At 36.7% G+C, this 20,328-nt stretch overlaps 2 protein-coding genes across 6 annotated transcripts in view; one reads left to right on the top strand and one right to left on the bottom strand.

The window, feature by feature from the left end:
* The window catches only part of LOC145680814 (uncharacterized), a 106,473-nt gene that overhangs the window by 10,428 nt on the left and 75,717 nt on the right, over window positions 1-20,328 (top strand). Inside the window, exons 1-2 of one of the 2 annotated variants that reach the window (XM_081751891.1) lie at window positions 3,230-3,383; window positions 15,830-16,037. In XM_081751891.1, coding sequence (XP_081608017.1) covers window positions 15,839-16,037 — 199 coding nt within the window. In that variant the 5' untranslated portion in view covers window positions 3,230-3,383; window positions 15,830-15,838. Of the gene's footprint in view, window positions 1-3,229; window positions 3,384-15,829; window positions 16,038-20,328 lie in introns of those variants that run through there. The other variant, XM_081751890.1, reaches the window with a different exon arrangement.
* LOC145680813 (uncharacterized) overlaps window positions 1-20,328 on the bottom strand; it is a 93,576-nt gene that overhangs the window by 36,556 nt on the left and 36,692 nt on the right. For 2 of the 4 annotated variants that reach the window (XM_081751887.1, XR_014130683.1), the window contains exon 2: window positions 17,098-17,232. The exons of 1 other annotated variant lie outside the window; for it this stretch is intronic. In XM_081751887.1, coding sequence (XP_081608013.1) covers window positions 17,098-17,232 — 135 coding nt within the window. Of the gene's footprint in view, window positions 1-9,509; window positions 9,653-17,097; window positions 17,233-20,328 lie in introns of those variants that run through there. One more of the 4 variants, XM_081751888.1, reaches the window with a different exon arrangement.

Below are 20,328 nucleotides of genomic sequence, written 5' to 3'. Positions count from 1 at the left end.
AGAGCTGAAATTCTACTCAAATTCTGCACCGAGTTTCAGAATTTGAGCTGTTAGTGGTCCTGCCAACTTCACGCACCTACGTTTGCTAATAAAATTTTGATATTACTTGCCATCTCTTAAATACTTGTGACGAAAAGGTTGACTTTGATCTAAAATTCGACGTGGAGTAGCAACGTAGTGTTGTTCTTTATGTTCATTTACCAACAATGGGAAAGAAGGAGTAGTGGTCACCATTTGATTTATTATTATTATTATTATTATTATTATTATTATTATTATTATTATTATTATTATTATTATTATTATTATTATTATTATTATTATTATTATTATTATTTAGGAATGGAAACAATATTATCGGAAATTTAATATACCAGTAAACATTCTAAATTCAAGAAAAGTTCGAACTCAAGCGATATTATTCAACGTTTAAAAGCAATTAACACTATAAGTTAGAAAAGCTCTCCTTTTTGATCTTGTTGCCGTTATCCATAGATGAGTGGTCTCTAACATTCAACACTAAAAAATTACAAGGAAAGTATTTTTCTTTTTCTGGGTTCGAATTCTACTGAATGTGCATTTTTTCTAATAAAAAATACTCATTGGTGTGGTGTGGCCACAAAACTTTGAACGGTCCCCAAATAGAGTTTTCGTATATTTTACGGAATAAGCACACCATACTGAGTTAAGTGATAGTTTAAGTTTGGCTGAATTATATGCAGTTCTCCAGATATAAGGCGTACAAGAAAATGTTTGATTGAATGAAATATATTGTCTTTTTTAAATTTTTGACCAGGGGTCACAAAAATTTAGAACGTCTTCTATTTTTTTTTTTTTAACGGAATAAGCACATTATACTGAGTTAAGTTATAGTTAAGTGATAGATAGGTTTGTCTACACTACATGTAGTTAGTTCTCCAAATATAAGACATACAAGAAAATGTTGGATTGAATATTTTTTTTTTTTTGACCAGGGGCCACAAAACTTTTGAACGTCCTCTAAATCAAGCTTTTTTTTTTAACGGAATAAGCACATCACAGTGACTGTGAGTTAAGTGATAGTTTGGGTTTGGCTATACTATATGTAGTTCTCCAGGTATAAAGTCTACAAGAAAATTTTTGCCTGAAATATATTGGATTTTTTGATCCAAAAACAATTATTGGAATAACTAATTTTACTGGAATATTCGAATTACATACAGGGTTTGTATGATAAGTAATGAGACCAGGTCTGGAAACATTGTTTTATTGATCTGATCTGTACAGGGACTTAAAAGCTTTCGAAGTACTCTCCTCTTGCGTCGATGCACTTCTGCAATCGATGTTTCCACGCTGCAAACGCCCCCTGGAAGTCAGCAGCCGGCATGTCCTTTAGAAATGTGGTCACGGCTGCTTGGATGGCTGTGACGTCTGCAAAACGGGTTCCTTTCAAGCGTGGCTTCAGCTTCGGGAAGAGGAAGAAGTCGGCCGGGCTCACATCTGGGCTGTAGGGTGGTTGTGGAAGGACTTCCACCCCAATCCGGGTCAAAAAGGAGGTCACTAAGAAGGCGGTGTGGGCAGGGGCATTGTCGTGATGCAACTTCCACCGGCTAGCGATCGCCGGTCTTTTCCGCTTGACGCTCCTGTGCAGTCTCTCAAGGACTTGTTTGTAGAAGGCGGCGTTGACGGCTTGTCCTTGGGGTACAAACTCCTTGTGGACCACCCCCACATTGTCAAAAAAAACAATCAACATTGTTTTCACCTTTGACTTCGACATTCTGGCCTTCTTGGGGCGCGGGGACGCAGGAGTGTGCCACTCCGCGCTTTGACGTTTCGTTTCAGGGTCGTACTGGAACACCCACGACTCGTCACCTGTTATGACGTCATCTTCAAAGTTAGGGTCACTGTTCATGAGGTTCAACAGTTCCTGACAACAATCAACACGTCGTTGCTTTTGTTCGTCAGTCAACACTCGCGGCACCAGTTTCGCACAGATTTTTCTCATTCCCAATTGTTCCGTCACAATCTTGTGCACTGTTGTGTGGTTCATATCGAGTTCATCAGCAATCAATCTCAACGATAATCGACGGTCTGAGTTCAGGAGATCCCTCACTTTTGCCACAGTTTCGTCCGTAGTCACTGTTGTCGGGCGTCCAGCCCTCTCCAGATCCTCAACGCTTTCCCGGCCGTTCCGGAACGCACTGTGCCAACGAAACACCTGGGCTTTGGATAGGGCTTCCTCTTTGTAGGCCTCCGTGATGAGAGAAAGCGTCTGAGTAGCCGTTTTCCCCAGGCGAACGCAAAATTTGATCGCATAACGCTGTTCGATGGAACCCTCCATGTTTGTTGATTTTCCGCCGTGACAAGAATGTTCACAAGGGCTTTGTCCAAGGCTTGTCCGCGCTCCACTAAGGCTCGGAGCCAACTGACGCGCGGTGCGTTGCTTTGCTCGGACCCCCCCCTACATCCTCCATCACCGACAAACCCGCTCCAGCGACACGCGCGCCGCGGCGCGGCGAGTCTCATTACTTATCATACAGACCTTGTATACTCGAAGAATTCATTATTCGAATTTTAACGAGGGGCTGCAGTGGCTCAGTGGTAGAGTGTTCAAATCTGGTATATATCGTCCTTGGTTAGATCTCAGCTCGGGCCAAGTGAGCTTCGTGGTGGACAAACACCGTGTGCGTGGGTTTTCTCGGGGTTCTCCCACTTTCTTCATTCCACCATTTCATTCATTTCTCATCATCATCGTCTCCTTTAGTCTAGCCGGCTTAATCGTAGGACCTAAAACTTAAAGATGTAATTTTATTTATTTATTTATTTTTTTTTTTTTGAATTTTAACAAACTAATAACTAAGAAATGTGTTAAGAACTTATTCAATGTTTAATACAATTTGTCACAGAATTGCTCTTTTGAAGTCTAAAACTTAAACATGAAATTTGATAAAAAGGAGTATAAATTGCAGTGTTAGACCAGTGAGCATGATGTTTTGGTTCGGATCTGAAGGGCATAATGGAATTATGCATCACCATTACTTACTTTGATTCTCATCAGTGTTCTATCTTATCCTAAATGCGTACATTAAAACAGGTACATTAAAAAGTAATAATTATTTTAGTAGTTTCCCTTTTCCATGTTCGATAATTATTTTTAGAGACCATATCTACGTGACTCATTTGACTGATAAATTTCCATCTTTTTTCTATCTTAAACATACTTTTACCCCTAGGCCACAGTCGATAGGTTGGTAATTTAGAAACATTTTCTAGCAATTTTATGTCAATTAGATAAATGTTTAATAAGAAACTATATTTTTAAGTAGGAGTCAAAGTTTGTAACATTTAGCTTCTTCGTTTCTTCTGGTACACGTGCATAAACGGCAGAAAAGAATTGGTGAAGAGTAAGTACAAAAGAATATTTATTGGGTATACAGTTGAACTCGGCTATAACGTCAGTAAAAGGTTATTAAAATAGTGTTGTTATGAACGAGTGTTGTAACCAAGTTGCGTAATGTTGAAACTAGAGAAGTCATTAAATATTTCACAGTTTGATTAAGCCTATAGGCTATTACATACATTAATATCTTTATATTATAATTTAATTTTCTGCATTTCATTTTCGTATTGTTTGTGTTGCAGATTTATCATAGCAATTCGCAGCATACATTTGCTTTGTCGCCTTCCCCACTTGTCTAGTGATATACTTTCTCCACTGGTCTTGTGCCTAGCGTGTTTGCCGTTGGTGTATGTGGTCACAGACTCCATTCACGATAGGAAAGCCCTTCTCATTCTAACTGTCCTCGATGTTTCTATGTTCATGTCCCTGTCTTTGAGATTAATGGTTTAAAGTAAAATGAAAGAATTAATTTGGGAAATAATTTGGAAACGTTCGGAAATAATTTTTAAACAGTTATTTTTTTTAAGTAGCTACTCTGTGTGCCTTTGGTGCACACGGTTCCAGGTTCGATTCCTTGTGGAAGAGCATAAGAAATAAATTTCACAATCATTCACTCTCATTAATCACCCATTTCCTTTAGTCTAAAGAGGCGTGGAATGTTAAACTAAAAAATACTCATATAATTTTCATGAGCTTTGCCGTTCTATTTTCTTATTCCCCGAATCACTGTACCTTTGTGTTCGATACTTAATACTTTTCTAATTTCCCAACCTCTATTATTGTAGGCGTGATCAGAGAACAAGAATTACACTTGTACGGTAAAAAATATACCGCTAGTTAAGTATGGACTATGAGAAAGGTTATTTGGCAGACTTCAACTTTTCAAGAACCAACAGTCCAGTAGCTAGTGTGCGAACTTTGGGATTTCCTCCTAACAAAAATCTGTCCCCCTGGAGAAGTTATTTTCATCCTTGGCAATGGTAACCTTTCCTCCTTTAGATTTTTTCAAATGGTCACGAAGACATACGGTAAACAACAACAACAACAACAACAACAACAACAACAACAACAACAACAACAACAACAACAATAATAATAATAATAATAATAATAATAATAATAATAATAATAATAATAATAATAATAATAATAATAATAATAATAATAATAATAATAATAATAATAATAATAATTATTATTATTATTATTATTATTATTATTATTATTATTATTATTATTATTATTATTATTATTATTATTATTATTATTATTATTATTACACATTTTTGGCAATATAATCGAGAACGATGCTTAACTGATATTATTGTGGTACTTCCCTAGCCAGTCTTATAGCAACACCGTGAAGCATGCAGTATGCTTCCTAGGGTTACATTCCATAACGGATTAACCAAAATTTGCGGATTGCAAAACAAAATATGTAACAAACAATTATTACTGCTATCAAGCCTATCGCAAACTAAAACGCAAATCAAAAGCCATGGTTACTCAGTGGTAGAGTGCTTACCTCAGGTGTGTGGAGTCGATGGTTCGATTCCTGGCCAAGTAAGAACGTGGTGGACAACATCGTGCTCTTGAGTTTTCTCGGGATACCCCCGTTTCCTCCCATGTTCTCATTCCATTAAGTCTCCCACAGGGCCGGCGCTAGAAGTTTTGCCGCTCTGAGCAATACTTTCACATGCTTCCCCTTTATTATTTTCTTTCTCATTTTTTGCCGCCTCTGTATTTTTTTGTTATACAAATTTTGCCGCCCATCAGAATTGCCGCCCTGGGCGGTGGCACAGCTTGACCACCCCTCGCGCCGGCCCTGGTCTCCCATCATCCTTCAGTTGATTTAATCATCGCTCCCTTATCCTAAAGAGCATAATCATGGGACATTAAACTCAAAGATTTCATTTCAATTTTTTTTTTTTTTTAATAAAACTCAAATCTTGGGTTGCGTTTATGCCAACCGATAGGAAATGGGTCCCCTAACCAAGCTTTGTGTGTGTGTGTGTGTGTTAAAATCTCAATTCTAACTGTTGCACCTCTTTCATAATAGATCGATGTCTTTCTTTTTTTTTTAAATTCCTGGTTATCTAACAGAACATAACCAATCTTTTTCAATTGTGTTTCATCCATGCTCGTACGAAACGAAAAATCTTCCTCCTTCAATAGAGAAATTACCCCACAACGGGTGAACTAGTGTTGCCCTCGAGATTCGTGAACTTTTTTTTGCCTTCATACAAATTTAAGATCTTGATTCTTGTCTCGTATTTAAGTCAAAATTAGACAAGAAATTTAAAGTCTCATTGGTAATACTACTTTTCAAGTAAAAGAAGAAAAATGCATTACGTATCCTACAAATTTCGACTATTTTCGTAAAGTATATCGGACATTGTAATTTGTAGTCTAATATTATGCATTAGTATTCGTTAGTGGAAAAAGAAGTAAAAAGGTACTAAAAGAAATTTTGTTTAGCGTGCAGTTCATTACGTATGTTAAGCGTAAAGATCATTACCTTCCTTGTGATCTGTTACGCTTAAACAAGATCGAACGTAGACGAGTAACTAGCGCGGGCGCAACGCAATCGGGAAATCTCGGCCTTAAATTCCAACGCTGAGCATCTTGACAGGTTTTCTCAATCTCACCAGGGTATTACTATTAAGGGACCCTTAAGATCGTAGCCAACTTCTTCTACTTAACATTCAGGGGCGGATCCAGGGGGGTGCGATCGGGGTGATCGCCCCCCCCCCAGAAGAGGAAACTTTCGTATTATATATATATAAATAAAATCCGTCCCAAAGTTTGGAGCCCTTAAAAGTAGCAGTATGATATGACAACCTACCGCCCCCCCGGAAGTCGGTTCTGGATCCGCCCCTGTTAACATTGTTGGTATAACTTAACATAGTTGGTATATAGATCATAGCCAAATTCTTTTAAATTCTTTCCTTCTTTGTTGTTAAAGTTTCAGTGTAAAATGACTTTTCGGTTCGAGAATAATTGAAATTCTGCAAATAAATGAATGAATACATACAAGTAGAGATGTTTCTGGTATAAATATGGGGCCTGTTTAGTTATGTAAGTTTCATTGTGAAATATCCATAAGAACACAATGATAATTTTAATACAAATACAGAGAGGACTCAGGAAATGTTAGCGTCCAGGGTCCCATTGATCCCAGACTCGGAGCGAATAGAATGTATCATTTTAACATTTCGCTGTGCTAACAAATAGTAACGAGTAATATTCTTGTTGTGATTAATAAATAACTTTTTTTTTCTGTGAACTTGCTTGTGATATGTTAGAAGAAACGTGGTAAAACTTGATTAAATTGGGTTACTAATCCAGTGTAAGCAAAATATTCTGTTGCCACTATCTAGTTAGTCCAGTTTGGATGTACTAGAAAATTTTCCATCAAGAACTACAATTATTTTCCAAATTTCCAGATTAACCAACTTTTTTTTTTTTTTTTTTTTTTTTTTTTTTTTTTTTTTTTTTTAAGGAAAGTTTACAGAAGAAACATTTTAGAAAAGGAAGGGGGAAAAGAGCTTTGGAACTGCTTCAAAGGAAGTTTTTTTTTTTTTTTAATTAATTCCGATTTACCAATATCACGCTTCCAGAGCGTCATTCCACAAATAACTGCATGACTTCACTTTGCAAATGTAAACCCCAATCCGGAGTACTATAAGAATAAAACTCTTCATATTTGGAAAAGCACATTTGTACAGCAGAAGTCCATCATTTAATAAGTAACAACCTTAGGGGATTCCATGGGAAGGTATTAGATTAGTACGAATGAAATGTCTAGCGGGAAACTTACCTCAGCAACACAGGGTTGGATTAAGGTCACGCGACTAACGTCACACACTGTACACGACCGGAGATCAGGCAGGAGTACTCAGACAACCGGAAGGCAGTGAGTCGTTGAGCAGTGTCGTATGAAAATGCACCATAGAGAATACCCAATTCCTAGTGACTTTTATTTACTATTCGAATTAGGAAATTCTGCACAGCAAACCGAATTACATTCGCACCAACTTACTTATAATACTGTAAAATATGTATCGAATAAGAACCTAAAGAAAATAGAAGCATAATTACTACCGCATATGCCGTATGAATAAGGCTGTTTGCTAGTCATATGCTCGACCTTTTTTCAAAAATATAGAGTATTTCCATCGGGCCCATTACATCCCTGCTGTACCTTTCTGGGCTAGGGCCCGTGGTGGCTCATTGGTAGAGCGTTCACCTCTGGTGCATGAGTCTTTGGTTCGATCCCAGCTCTCGCCAAGTGAACTAGTGGTGGACGAACACCATGTGCGTGGATATTCTTGAGACTCTGCCATTTCCTCCCACTTTCTTCATTCCACCACTTCATTCATTTCCCATAACCACCGTCTCCTTTAACGTAACCGGCATAATCCTGGGTCGTAAAACTTTTTCAGGACTATACTGCTCAGATTGAGTCCAAGTAAGCACACATTTTGACTGTCTAGCACCAAGAACCAATTCTTTCAAAATGCCATTACAAGTAGAGTCTGTGAGTAAAGGGACATGTACGTCATCATTAGGAATAGGTAAACAAAAATAGATATGATACAATCTACTAATTAGCAATGTATTATACTATGCTACATACATAATTGGGATGGGGGAAAACGATTTTTATAGGACAAAACGGAAACCGGTTTGTACAAAATACCGAAACTTGAAAGACCGACCTCTCGGTTTTTCATCGACACAAATTTCTGCTTATTTATGGAAAAAGTGCTTCGGTCTTCCACCGAAAATCATTATGGCAGAAAACCGAAACGGTTTTGATAAAAGCTTCAACTGGTTTTTAAACCGAAATCTGTTAAAAAAAAAAAAAAAAAAACAGCTTTTGAACGATTTAAAAACGGTCTCGGTTTTTCTAAAAACTGGAAAAACTGCTTCCGTGCCGACCTTTAGTACATATTACTAGGAATGCAATGGATGTACCCGATTGCAATAAAATGAGCTGAGCGAGCTTAAACTACGTAATAATTCCTGGCCATTATGCAATAATAAATGCCATTTTTAATTATTGACAAAAAAATCGCGTGAAAACTTTTTCCCCATGTTAAGTCTATGCAAGCGTTTTTCGGTGATTATTCCTTGATGGTACATCGGATTTTTTATTTCGACCTATGTTGTCACTCAGCACGACATACTCTATCAGCGTGCTAAGTTTTCTTGAGATCGGCCAAACGGTCTAGGAGGAGTTCGCGGACAACCAAACGGCTAACCCGAGTATAAGAGCTTCGCTTCGCTCAGCTCAATTATTATGTATTAATCAAATAAGAAGTGCGAACTATTATTGGCAACGGAAAATATATTTAAGCTCCACGAAAGTTGGTTTTTCTTACAATGTTCTCGAATACAGCCTTAAAATTTCCCCTCAATCATGTTAAATCGTACAACAGTGAGATGCTAAATCCAGGAGTGTTTGATTTCTGCCTCTTCCAGTTTCAATAGAGGTTAAGAGAATGAATTATAGGCCTATCTATTCTTAGAATACACCAATTGATTCCAAAAGTTTTGTTTCAATCTGGAACTGTTTTTGTTCTATATTGATTCTAAATTGATTCTAAATTCCGGTATCAATATTGAAACCGGAATTTCTAATGGATTTCTACCACGTGTGGTTTTACTAGAGGGATGAGGTAATTTACTGTTGGGACGCTTAATCGATTGCAGAAAACCGCATCTCTCTAAGTATTAAAATTTTTACTCTATAGTGATTACCATTAAAACTGAAAATGGTTAATTTATATCACTTCCGGTCCGAATATCGACTTCAGAAACGAATTCAATTCCTAAGTTTTTACTGTTTATAGTTTGAACCGATTTGGTGATGACTGGTCAAGTAGTTCTTGAGATGTATTTGTCTCCCGAACTGACTGACAAGGTAAATATATACGGGAGTTTCAGTAAACCAAAGTCCTTAAAACATATATCCTGTATTATAATAAACATTTGGTAAATTGAATTCAAGGTACGCAATAGCATTCGGTCTATTGTTCAACGTAATTATAAAATCTCTGTGAGACGCAAAGTGCATATGAACAAGGTAACCTTTTACAAGGTGAAATTAGCTTTCGAATCTTACCACAATTCACAGCTAAGTACCACTTCTTGAACTGCAGCGCTAGAATTCAAGAACTTCCGTACACTGACTACCACAGTAAAGGTACAAATTTAGCTACAACACATTATGGCATTCTGCGCAAGTTTCTTCTCAAAATCTATTTCCTAAAATGTAAAGTAATATTTAAATAAAATGTGAAACGTGACATGAAAACGATCAAACAATATACTTATTTCGCAATGAGATCGTTACTTTAAAACACTTTATACATACAAATAACAATTTCATAAAACTGAGAGTTTCTTGTAAGATCTAAGCCATCTTGTGTGCTCATTGTAAAACGAATCAAATATTTTCCTTTATTTGTTACCTTTTTCGATATCAGAGTACGCAACCAAATGAATCAGTATCTTATACTGTAGCTGAAACACAACACTATTTTATAATTTATATTATGTAACGTTTCAATGCGCAGTAGTTAAAGGAATAAGCTAAAATATGTACTGACTTCCGGGTGATGATCCACCTTAAACGAACACGATGAAGAGGATTTATCAATGTTTAAAAGACATCTAAATCATTACACAACACACTCCTATTATGAATATGATTTAAATTTTGTTACATCACATTTTTCGTTGGATCTTGTGTGACGTGGAGAATTCTGATAACAACTAGATGAAATTAAGAAAATTAATCATGGCATAAATTTCGTGCACATAAATTTACAAAACGAGACGAGACGAGATAAGAAAAGCCTTTTGACAATGGAGACAAGAAGACGAGAAAGAATTCTTCGAGTATCGAAATGAAACTTCTACAAAATCTAACGTTCATGGCACTAATATAAAAAATATAAATTTCTTTCCCATCTTTGTATAAATTTCTAATTTTGCACTTTATTTTAATTTGAGGATGAATCTAACGAAACCATGTATTTTTTGAGCATATTTATGGATGGAATCACGAAAAGAATGGGAACCCGCTTATGCCAAAACTAAAAGTGTCCACGCTTCGATATATTTCTAATTGCACTTTTCATACTACTTTCAGTCCGTTTACACAGAAAGTTCGGCAACATTATGAAATTCATGAAACTACAAAATCTAAGTCTAAATGTGACTAACGACTAAATGTGATCAGTGACTTATTTGTTTTTATTTGTGTAACACTAGAGAAGGTTGGGAAACCGTTAAAGAAACCGAAACGTCCTCTTGGACTTAATTTTATTCCACATTTATGTTGCAAAGGACTTCGGGGAGAAATTAGAAACTCCTGTTCACATAATGATAAAAATTTGTCAGTTAAAAGTTCTACATTTCCGTCTTGATGGAAGGAAAAATTGTTTTTCATAATCTGAAATCTGGCTTTAAATATGAGGTAAACAATTACTATCCCGTTTCCATTTATTTCTTCTTTGCAAAAGTGTATGAAAATATCTTAGTTGATAGTAATATTCTTGATTCAGAATACAGGTAATATTCTTAATGCAATAATTCAGAAAACTGCTTCTCGTTATGTATAATGTTACTGTTTCTGCTTTACAGAGATCAACGATAAAACCGGAAATTGTCTATTGACACTAATAGCGGTCTATTGACATTAACCGGAATTGACACTAATATCGGTCGTTTTCGATCATTTTATAAGTCTCCTCCTCCATCCGCTAGGAGTGCTAGGTGGTTCTTACCCCAACTGAGAGCTGACCTTGGAATAAAAGGGCATCAAAACTGTAACCAAGAACTTAGGAATCCTGAAAACTATGGATTCGACACTATGTAGGTCATTTTCAATTATTTTTACATGTCACAGCCCCTTACCCCTCAGGAGTACTAAGGGGGCTGAATTTTGGTTTAATCGTGATCAGAAATATCACTGTTAATCCCAGCTACCCTGAAATTTAGAAATTATCTCACTCTTATCCGCCGTTTTCGATCATTTCTGTCATTCCTTCTACTTCCCTATAGGGATGGCCACATATTTTCGAAAAGTGCTTTTTTCGAAAAATTAGAAAAAACGATTTTATTTCAAATAATGAAAAACGAAAATTCGAAAAAGGAAGTTTCCGAAAATTGAAAAACAGATTTTTCGAAAAACGCATCGCTACTTCCCAAGGCGTACCAGCGGGTCTTACCTTCACTGGGAGACTAAAATAGGACTTAAAGGAGTTGTTACTGTCATCAATCAGCTCATGAACCCCGAAGACTATGAGTTTGACACTAATAGCGTTCATTTTCGATAATTTTTATGTTTTCGCCTCCTCCTTGGTGTGCTAGGAGGTCTTATTCCGACAGTATCCTTTCTTAGATTATAGGTTCAAGTTTGATTAAAATTCCTCTAGGCGTTTCAGAGTTATGCTAGAACATCACACACACATTTTTAATATACGGTCTACGTCCCAAAAGTATGTGTTTCTACATATAACTCCCATCATGTTCAATGCTTAGTTAAGATCTTTTCGTTTTCCTCAGCGTAATTTCCATCTGTTTCTAATTTTCATCTCTCTTTGTGCATGAAGCTTTCAAAAGCATTTGCGAAGTCATCTTGTAATGTCATAGCGGTCTGTGTTTGAGACACTGGTATAAGGCAATCCAGAGGAAACTTCTGGACTAAAACGTCTGCTCTGCAAGGAATAATTTAGCTTGAGTGATAGCCAGAAGTCACTGTGGGCAATATCTGAGGAATAGAGTAAGTGTGGGACAGATTTGATGTGTTTGTGCTGGAATACGTCTAGGACAATGTGGTGATGCAGAGTCTCAGTGGAAGAGACATTCTGAACTTATGAGCAGTGGTAGAGTTCCTTGTAATGCAGGAAGCAATCTGTGCTCCACAAATTTTCCACAATACTGCCCAGTGATTCTTTTTGATTTAGCTAGAAGTGCCTTCCTTTTATCCCGGAATATGACGTATAGAACTTTTTCGTTTAGGAATACATGCAAAATTCTTTTGGTGGGAGTGAGGAGGAATGTTTCCACTGTGTTGACTGTCATTGTGTTCCGTGATTGAACAGAGTAATAAATATATTGACCTCGGAGTCAAATAATTGTTAAATGGCAGCACAGTTTTAGTCAGCAGACATCGCAACTGTTTTACTGGACGTCTTCTTTACCTAGTCCAATTACTAGGGACCAAACGTGAACTGGGAAAGAGTCACTGATCTCCAGCTTCCAGCTACAGTTGTCAGTCAATATTCGTTCCACACCGCCGCATTAGAGACCTGTTAAGTTGCAATGTCCTCCACAATTCACCGTCTGTCCTCTGTCACCAAGTTCTTAACACTGATAATGCTGTCAAGGGTTGTCACACAACTTCGGTGTCAAATCCTTGGCAAATCATCCGTTGGTCTCCTCCCTTGTGAATTAACGCACCCACTTCCAAACATTATTTTCTACAAGTGCTCTGTTCCCACAAAAACATTCAGCTGGAAATGAAGATTCACATGTTTTTCATCTCGTACAGACAGAAGCGTTATAGTAACTCGTTGCTCATCAACAGTAAAATTCATTATGCCACACTTGATTCAAAGGGTTTTTCTTTAACGATGTTCTTGGAAAAAGATATTACGATTAGAAATATGTAATTTGGCACAGTTGTACGTTATAGTTTAGACGTTCATTTCAGTAAAATGTTCTTACGCGTTTTGGACCTACAAGACGGCGCGTACTTTTGAAATGCATCACAATAGCTATGCATTTTTGAAACGAAGCATTCACTTATTTACTTCTACTTTTTATTTTTTAAGATTTTACACTTTATTCAATAAATATGAAAAACGAAGTATTTTAAAAATATAGAACTAATATATTATATAGAATTAGCTAGGTATTGGCTGTGGGATTGAGTGGAGTTACTTAGTTTTACCTTGCCGCAACGGCGTTGCAAGAGAAAACAAATTCTTAACGTTCTCATATCTATGCACTAACTATTTTCTAAATGCAGCGAATTTGTTCAGAGCAGCGCTGCGTCACATAGTGACGCTATTATCAATTGACAAAAAGGGAATATTGTTTATCAGATTTTATGATGATTACCTAGTACTGTAGTGTTTTAGTATCGACAGAGTTACGAAGAGGTATTTACATAACTGGGTGAGTTGGAAGAAAACATTGGTTTACAGTAAATTAGTTTTGCAGATACTTTATTCGAAAGCTTCCTATTAAACATAATTACATTTTGAATTACTGAATTTGTAGCATTGCATTGGCTAAAGATTTGGATCTTTCAGACCAGTGATGGACAAACATTTTAAGAAGGGAGCCATAGAAGAAAAATACTTTAGGTGGGCCAATATACTAAAGCTGTCGCAGAGAAGGTGAGGCTAATTCCTGTATAGGAAAACAACTTCCTTCATTGGCTAGCGAATGTACTAGGGGAAAACTTTGTTTCATTAGCTGCCGATTGAGATCAACATGAGTGCAATAGATCAAGACGTCGTGACTACATAGTAGTTATAAAACAAGCATGTACATGGAGAACTTCAAGAATCATTAGAATGAAAGAGAAAACTGACAAACCAAAAAAGTTTGCATTCAGAATCAGCCATATTCATCTTTTCAAAATAGGTAGTATTGACAGCCAAGCCAGTATCTATATGTAAATATCTGCCACTATGTGAATATCTGAAATTTCGTCGCCAGGTAGCGAACTTAAGTAAACTTTCGCAGCGGTGTTCACTTCTTTGTTCGTCATGAAATGACGACCACGTAAAATGGCCTTTAAAAGTGGCATAGCCAAATGTCGCAGGGTGCAAGGTGCAGATTTTATACTGTATGCGGGAAAATGTCTATTCTTTTCTCTTCGCTACGTAATCCTGAAAAGTCCACGCGGTATGCCGGCGTGCATTATCGTTGTACAATATGAAGAAGTTCTTCAAAAATGACTTCCTTTTTGTTATGTGCTGGCACAGAGTCCCGATGATCCCTTGATAGCATACTGTATTCACCGTTTGCCCGGGAAGAACAATGCGTTGGTACACCATACCTCTTCGATCCCAAAATGCGATTAGTATACCATACTTGAACTCTTCTGTTGAAGCACTTTCTTCTTTCGAGGCGACTGTGGCAACTTCCATCTGTTGCTTTTTTTTTTTATTTTGTAACAGGATCAAAGTCATGGATCCATGTTTCATCGGCATTTATGATTCGATCCAGAATGAAAAGATCATTTTCCATACGTATCTTCCATTGGGTGCCAACATCAACACACTGCTGCATCCGTTTTGATGTAAGAATTGCGAAACCCACGCAGAACAACTTTCTTCATTTTCAAATGGTCACTCAAAATTCGCTGGATGGTGTCCTTCGATATGCCCAAATGTGTACTTAACGCCCTCACAGACATATGCCTATCATCACGAATAATTGCTGCAACAGTATTCACTACCGTTTCGTTAATCATGGATGCGGAAGCAAAGTGCCTGATACGCGCAGGTTTTGAAACAACTTGTACCATCGGAACACTGTGGTTGTAGTCACTCTGTCTTGATCGGTGTATGCCTGTTGGAACATAGCATATGTTTCCGCAGCACTTTTCTCAACATTTTATGACATGTTACTGTTCATTTTGAATACTCATCGCGAAAAATTCTTATACACAAAACATGGAGAGAACTGCTAACTAACGTAGTTAAGAAATGTGTGGTAACTTGTAACGATGCAGAATTAGTCATCTTACATGATAAGACTAGTGCTGAGACCATACACAGTGTTGCCAAATTAGATAAAATGATTCACCTTCTCTGCGACAGCCTTTCTAATATTCATTGAAATCAACAATGTCAACCAGTGTCAGTATCTTCATTTCCGAGATTAAGAATCATGTCACGGGTTGGATATAACTTTCAGGAGAGTCACATCCTGCTCGCAGGTCATAGTTTGCCTACCAATGGTTAGAAACTCGATAGTTAGTGTTGCGAGCCACCGAAGGCAACAACATACAGTTCTGTCAGTTGCTAGGACTCGTTGCTTTGTGTATATAATGACTAATATGACGTGCTGAATAAGGCTTCGCAAGGCGTCAGAGGCTTTTGCTACCTATCGTCTTTAATTTCTGCACAGCAATCGCAAGTTTCGTTGGTAGCATATATAAATCCAACTCATATCGCTTGTGTTCAACTCATCCGATATTGGGCGTAGTACGTGGTATATCCCTTGCAAGGTGAGGGAAATTTCTCAATAACAGTAGAGACTCTCTATTCGAATAAAAGAGTATTTGAATTTAGAAATACAATTCAAATAGAAATTAATGTTGCATTAAACCTTTTTAGATTTGGCTTCGTACTTTTTTTTTTTTTTTTTAAAAAAAAACTAATATCAGAATCATCTTCGTTTTTCTTTGTACAGGTTGACAAGATGGCAATTATAAAGTGGTCATTGATTTGTAGCATCGTAGCTGTTGTGATTATATGCGTTGCTGTTTGGAGTGATGCAGCTCCATCAGAACCCATTAACAAGAAAACAATTGCCAGCGCCTACCGTCAGGAAAGAGCTATGAACTCAGTACTTGAGGTCAACAATCCAGGACCTGAAACTGTTACGCTTCCATTTACAGGTAAAAAGACATTTAATTAAGAAAAGAAATTTGAAGATTCATTTACAATAATTTAATACACATGTACAGGGGCTTTCATTTCTTTGGCAAAAAATATTAGAATCTTACACGTTTAGGTATAATCTACAGAAATTAGTGTTAGAGTGACTCGCTGGACCTATCCTCCTCTGAGGCACTTGAACATACGTAGTGTCTGGTTGAAACTTATTTAAAAAAGATTATAGATCCGAAACCGAGAGTTTGACCTGGCGCGCCATTTTCGAAATTATTTCAAAATCTTTATGAATTAAAAATTCTTTAATAGACGTTATACTTTGTTTTCTTTACCTCGATCTAAGAAATATTTCCATCATCTACATATTCAGCCGTTACTTGCAATGTATTTTCTAAAGATTGAGAATATTCCGTGCATTACGCACTACACAACTCTTAAATGTCGTAGATCATAGTAATGTTCACGTTTCATAACATTTTCGGTTTTGAAAATCGAAACCGACTTTTCTGTTTCTGAAATCAAACATATGTTAAAAATCGAATAGGTTTCAGAACCAACCAACCACGGGCGTTTTGTTTCGTCTCTCCATAACAAAATACTTTCACGTAAATAAAAAGTGCTCCAATTCCGAAGAACAATATTTCACTTCCTTTTATTTCTGTAAGATTAACGATGTCCCAGTTCTCGAAATATTCCTATATAACCTGTGCTCTAAACAAGAAATGCCGAACGCCAGCGCTGTAGCTTATACGGCTATTTTTTACACATGAAGTTTCAAGTGTACCATCCAACTAAGAACTTTACATGGTAATCTCACTATCAAAGGTATCGGTATGAAAATTAATGGAAGGAACAAGTGTCAGTGTATATCATACAGAAGTAAACGATCCATTTCGAGCATTATATACATACTCACAGCGTCATAAAAAATGTTTGGGACTTCGTCGCAAGAGAGTATTTTTGGGATTTCCAATCAGCGAATTGGCCATGGTGGAAGAGGGTACTTCTACCTTTGTAGCCAGAGAGTTACTTTAAAGAATAACAATTGAAAATAGATCTCCTTACCAGAAGCCATAACAACGGATCCCCTTGAACTGATTTACATTCCTTGGGTACTTCTGCGGGGACTTTTTTCCTCGGAGCATTTCCTGCAGGAATGGCTGGTACTCTTCTTCCCAGAGCCACGAGTGGGTAACACCACTGAAGCAAAACAAGAGAGTCAATCTTTTGATTTCAACAAAACATATCACATAGAGAGTATAATGTATCTACCGATAACTATGATATATTATGGTCGATTGTACATTCAAGGGACATCCTAAGTTTTCTATCTGCAAGATTTGAGTATTTTACAATGTGAGCTGGTAAGTGTTTTGATATAGGATAATCATACTCGAGATTTTATATTTTCTTGCTGCACTTTTTAATTACGAGCTTACTATGGTACGGAATTTCTTCACAAAAACTGTGTCCGAAGATGTATATATGTGGCTTTTCCAGATTTTCTTCTTAACCTCAGTAATTAGACGGTATGGTAAATGTTTGTGTAGGATAATTCTTTGACTTAGGCAGTCGAGATATGTTTCTTAAGGCTCACACAGCCGACAAAGGAAAGGGAGTTTTTCAAGGCCCAAGCAATCTAGAGGTGTGAAGAGTATCTTGAGGTTCAAGCAATCAAGAGAGAGGAATGATCAATCCCAGACAATCTGATATTGAAGTATTTGGTGCTCCTCTTTTCACACTTGATTTTCGGAAATTCTCGTCCATCATCGTTGCTGTCTTTATTCTTCGATTCACGTGGTGGTTATTTGACAGTTGTACCGTGTCCTGTGAAAACGAACTAAGCGCCACTTTCATACTTTTAAGAAACTTACGTATAAAGGTTGATGTCCAGCATTAATGTAGCCGTAATCAAAAGTGAAATTATGTTTCTTTTTTTGGAAAGGTGTTGGTTTTCCTCTCTTTTCGATTGTGCAAAACGTTCTAATGCTTATCAGGAACCAATCGTCGCATTTACGTGGATTTTCAAAGTTTGGCGCTTAGTTCATTTTTGCATAGCATGGTACAGTTGATGTGTTGTCTGTTGTTTATAGCCAACGTGGTCAGGATATTACATCTCTTTAATAAAGATACTTAGAAAATAATCTGAAATATTATTTTTTTGTATGAAAAAGAGATGGCACTAGTACGAATTGATTAGATCCGTAAAAATAGGCACTATAAATCGCAAACACTTACCATAAAAATGTGAAACTGATACATCGTAGCGCTTGAACAACGAAGTTAACATTAGTGTCAATGAGAGAGAATATCTCCAATGGTGTTATTACATGCAGTTCTTCCTCAATTCAACCAGGATCTGACGTTGGAAACTTAGTGGTGATTAATTTAAAATTTATAAATCAGAACACTGATAGATACTGGGAAACCACCAAAAGAGTTTCCATTCACTGTATGTGTAGTGGTTTTGCAACAGGGAGTTTCCTCTCTGATTGGTAGCGAGATTTCGATAGTAGGATCTTGTGGTGATTTTAATGCCAGTCTGTGATGGATCACATAGAAGTGTATAAAAATAGAACTATCATGATGACGCGATGGATAAGAGCACTTGTAAATGTAACATACTGGAAGAAAAATATGTACATCACTCAAACGTTGTTTTGCATCGCACGGTTAAGCAAGAAATATAAAAATTCAACGGCGATTATTAATAGCACTACTAATAAAGCTATAAGAGATATGGAGACGAGGAATGTAATTGAAAGTCCAAAAACTGATTGTGTAGCATATACTATTCGTGTCTCTAAACAGTTTTTATGGAACTTATTGTTTGATGTAAATGTTAAAGGTCAAAAATGGAATTGAAGTCGAATTGACCAGATAGATTGCTGTGTTCTATAGTAAAGCTCACCGAATGACGAGTTTGTAAGTTGAAAGTCTTCGTAATGTCTCGTTCAAAGCCTTTCTGTCTGAAGATATAGGTTAAACATAAGTTAACTCCGACCGCAATGAGGATGTGGTTCCGTTGACGAGTAATGTTAACTGTTTTCCTTGTGGCCAAATGTAGGTCCATTGCGGAGTATAGATCATTTTTCCTTCTTTTTTTCTTTTTCTGCTTGATAAATCAAATTACTTGGCAGACACGAGGTCCTTTGTGTGCGTGAGCTATGGTTACTGGCTTTCATGTACTGTTATTGTCTTCCCATCTTGTTTTTCTCCTCGTAATTTGAATGCAAACTTCGTTTCTGGTTATTTTTGTTCTTTACTGTTGAGTGCCCCATTGGAATTCTTTCAACCAGTCGATAAAAATATCTTAAATTTTATTTCTAAAGGAGTTAGTTCAATATGATATAAAATTGAGTTGATTTTAGTAATTACAATGGCTGGTCCGTGGCAAGATTTGAACCAAATCTCAGCGACTCCTTTTTATCGAAATGTGAAAACAAGAGTAATTTCTGATTTACTTTAAATTTAACCTGTTCATTCCTCTTGCCTTCTCTTTTTCGTGAGTCTCTAATAGGTTTATTCGTATTGCTTCTCTATTCATAGTTAAAAATCCCCTGCGTACTTGTATATGCGTAGTCGTCCCTAATTGGCAATTTGCAAAGGTTCGAGCTTCCGATCCGTACATCAGAAGAAAATTATACACTTAGTCCCTGTTTGAACAAATGTATTTGCCGCAAAGGAGATGTAAAGAACTAGCGTGAGACATTTTGATCGGTTTCTCACAGTTTCCACAAGTGCAATGTCAGAATGATTGAAACTAGAACAGAATTTAAAATGGATATCAAAGACTTTTTGCTCCAATTAATCCAATTAATATCTAAATACACCAAATCTAGAATAATTTCCTCTACAAGAAATTGTCCACTGTTTCGGTTGTTACAACGTCAACGACTAGTGTTATATGATATACTGTATCTTTTTGTCATTTCAGCTGCAACTAGTATGTATTTGACTTTCCCGATTTCTGCCGGGAATGAAGCCAGGGCTTCAAACTGTCACTAGTCTTCAAGAAAATCAACTGGATGATGAAACAGTTCAGCTTGCAATTTTTGTGACTTCAGTTTCTGTCAGTGTTCACACGTTTTAATTTCTAATGAAATAAAAATTGAAAAAAAAAAAAAACAAGATTGTGATACATCAAAGTTTGATATCACTGCTTTCCCTTTGGACATAGTCTATTTAATACATCCTTACTCGATTTGTAACGTCCTGTACCTTGGCTTGTAGATACGTCTTAAGTATGATATTATACACAATAGTGGGTTTATCTATTACAATTTCACATTTCCA

This window comes from Thermobia domestica, chromosome 3 (assembly GCF_964235325.1).
Source record: "Thermobia domestica chromosome 3, izTheDome1.hap1.1, whole genome shotgun sequence".
NCBI lineage: Eukaryota > Metazoa > Arthropoda > Insecta > Zygentoma > Lepismatidae > Thermobia > Thermobia domestica.
This window is presented reverse-complemented; position numbering and strand designations above follow the sequence as displayed.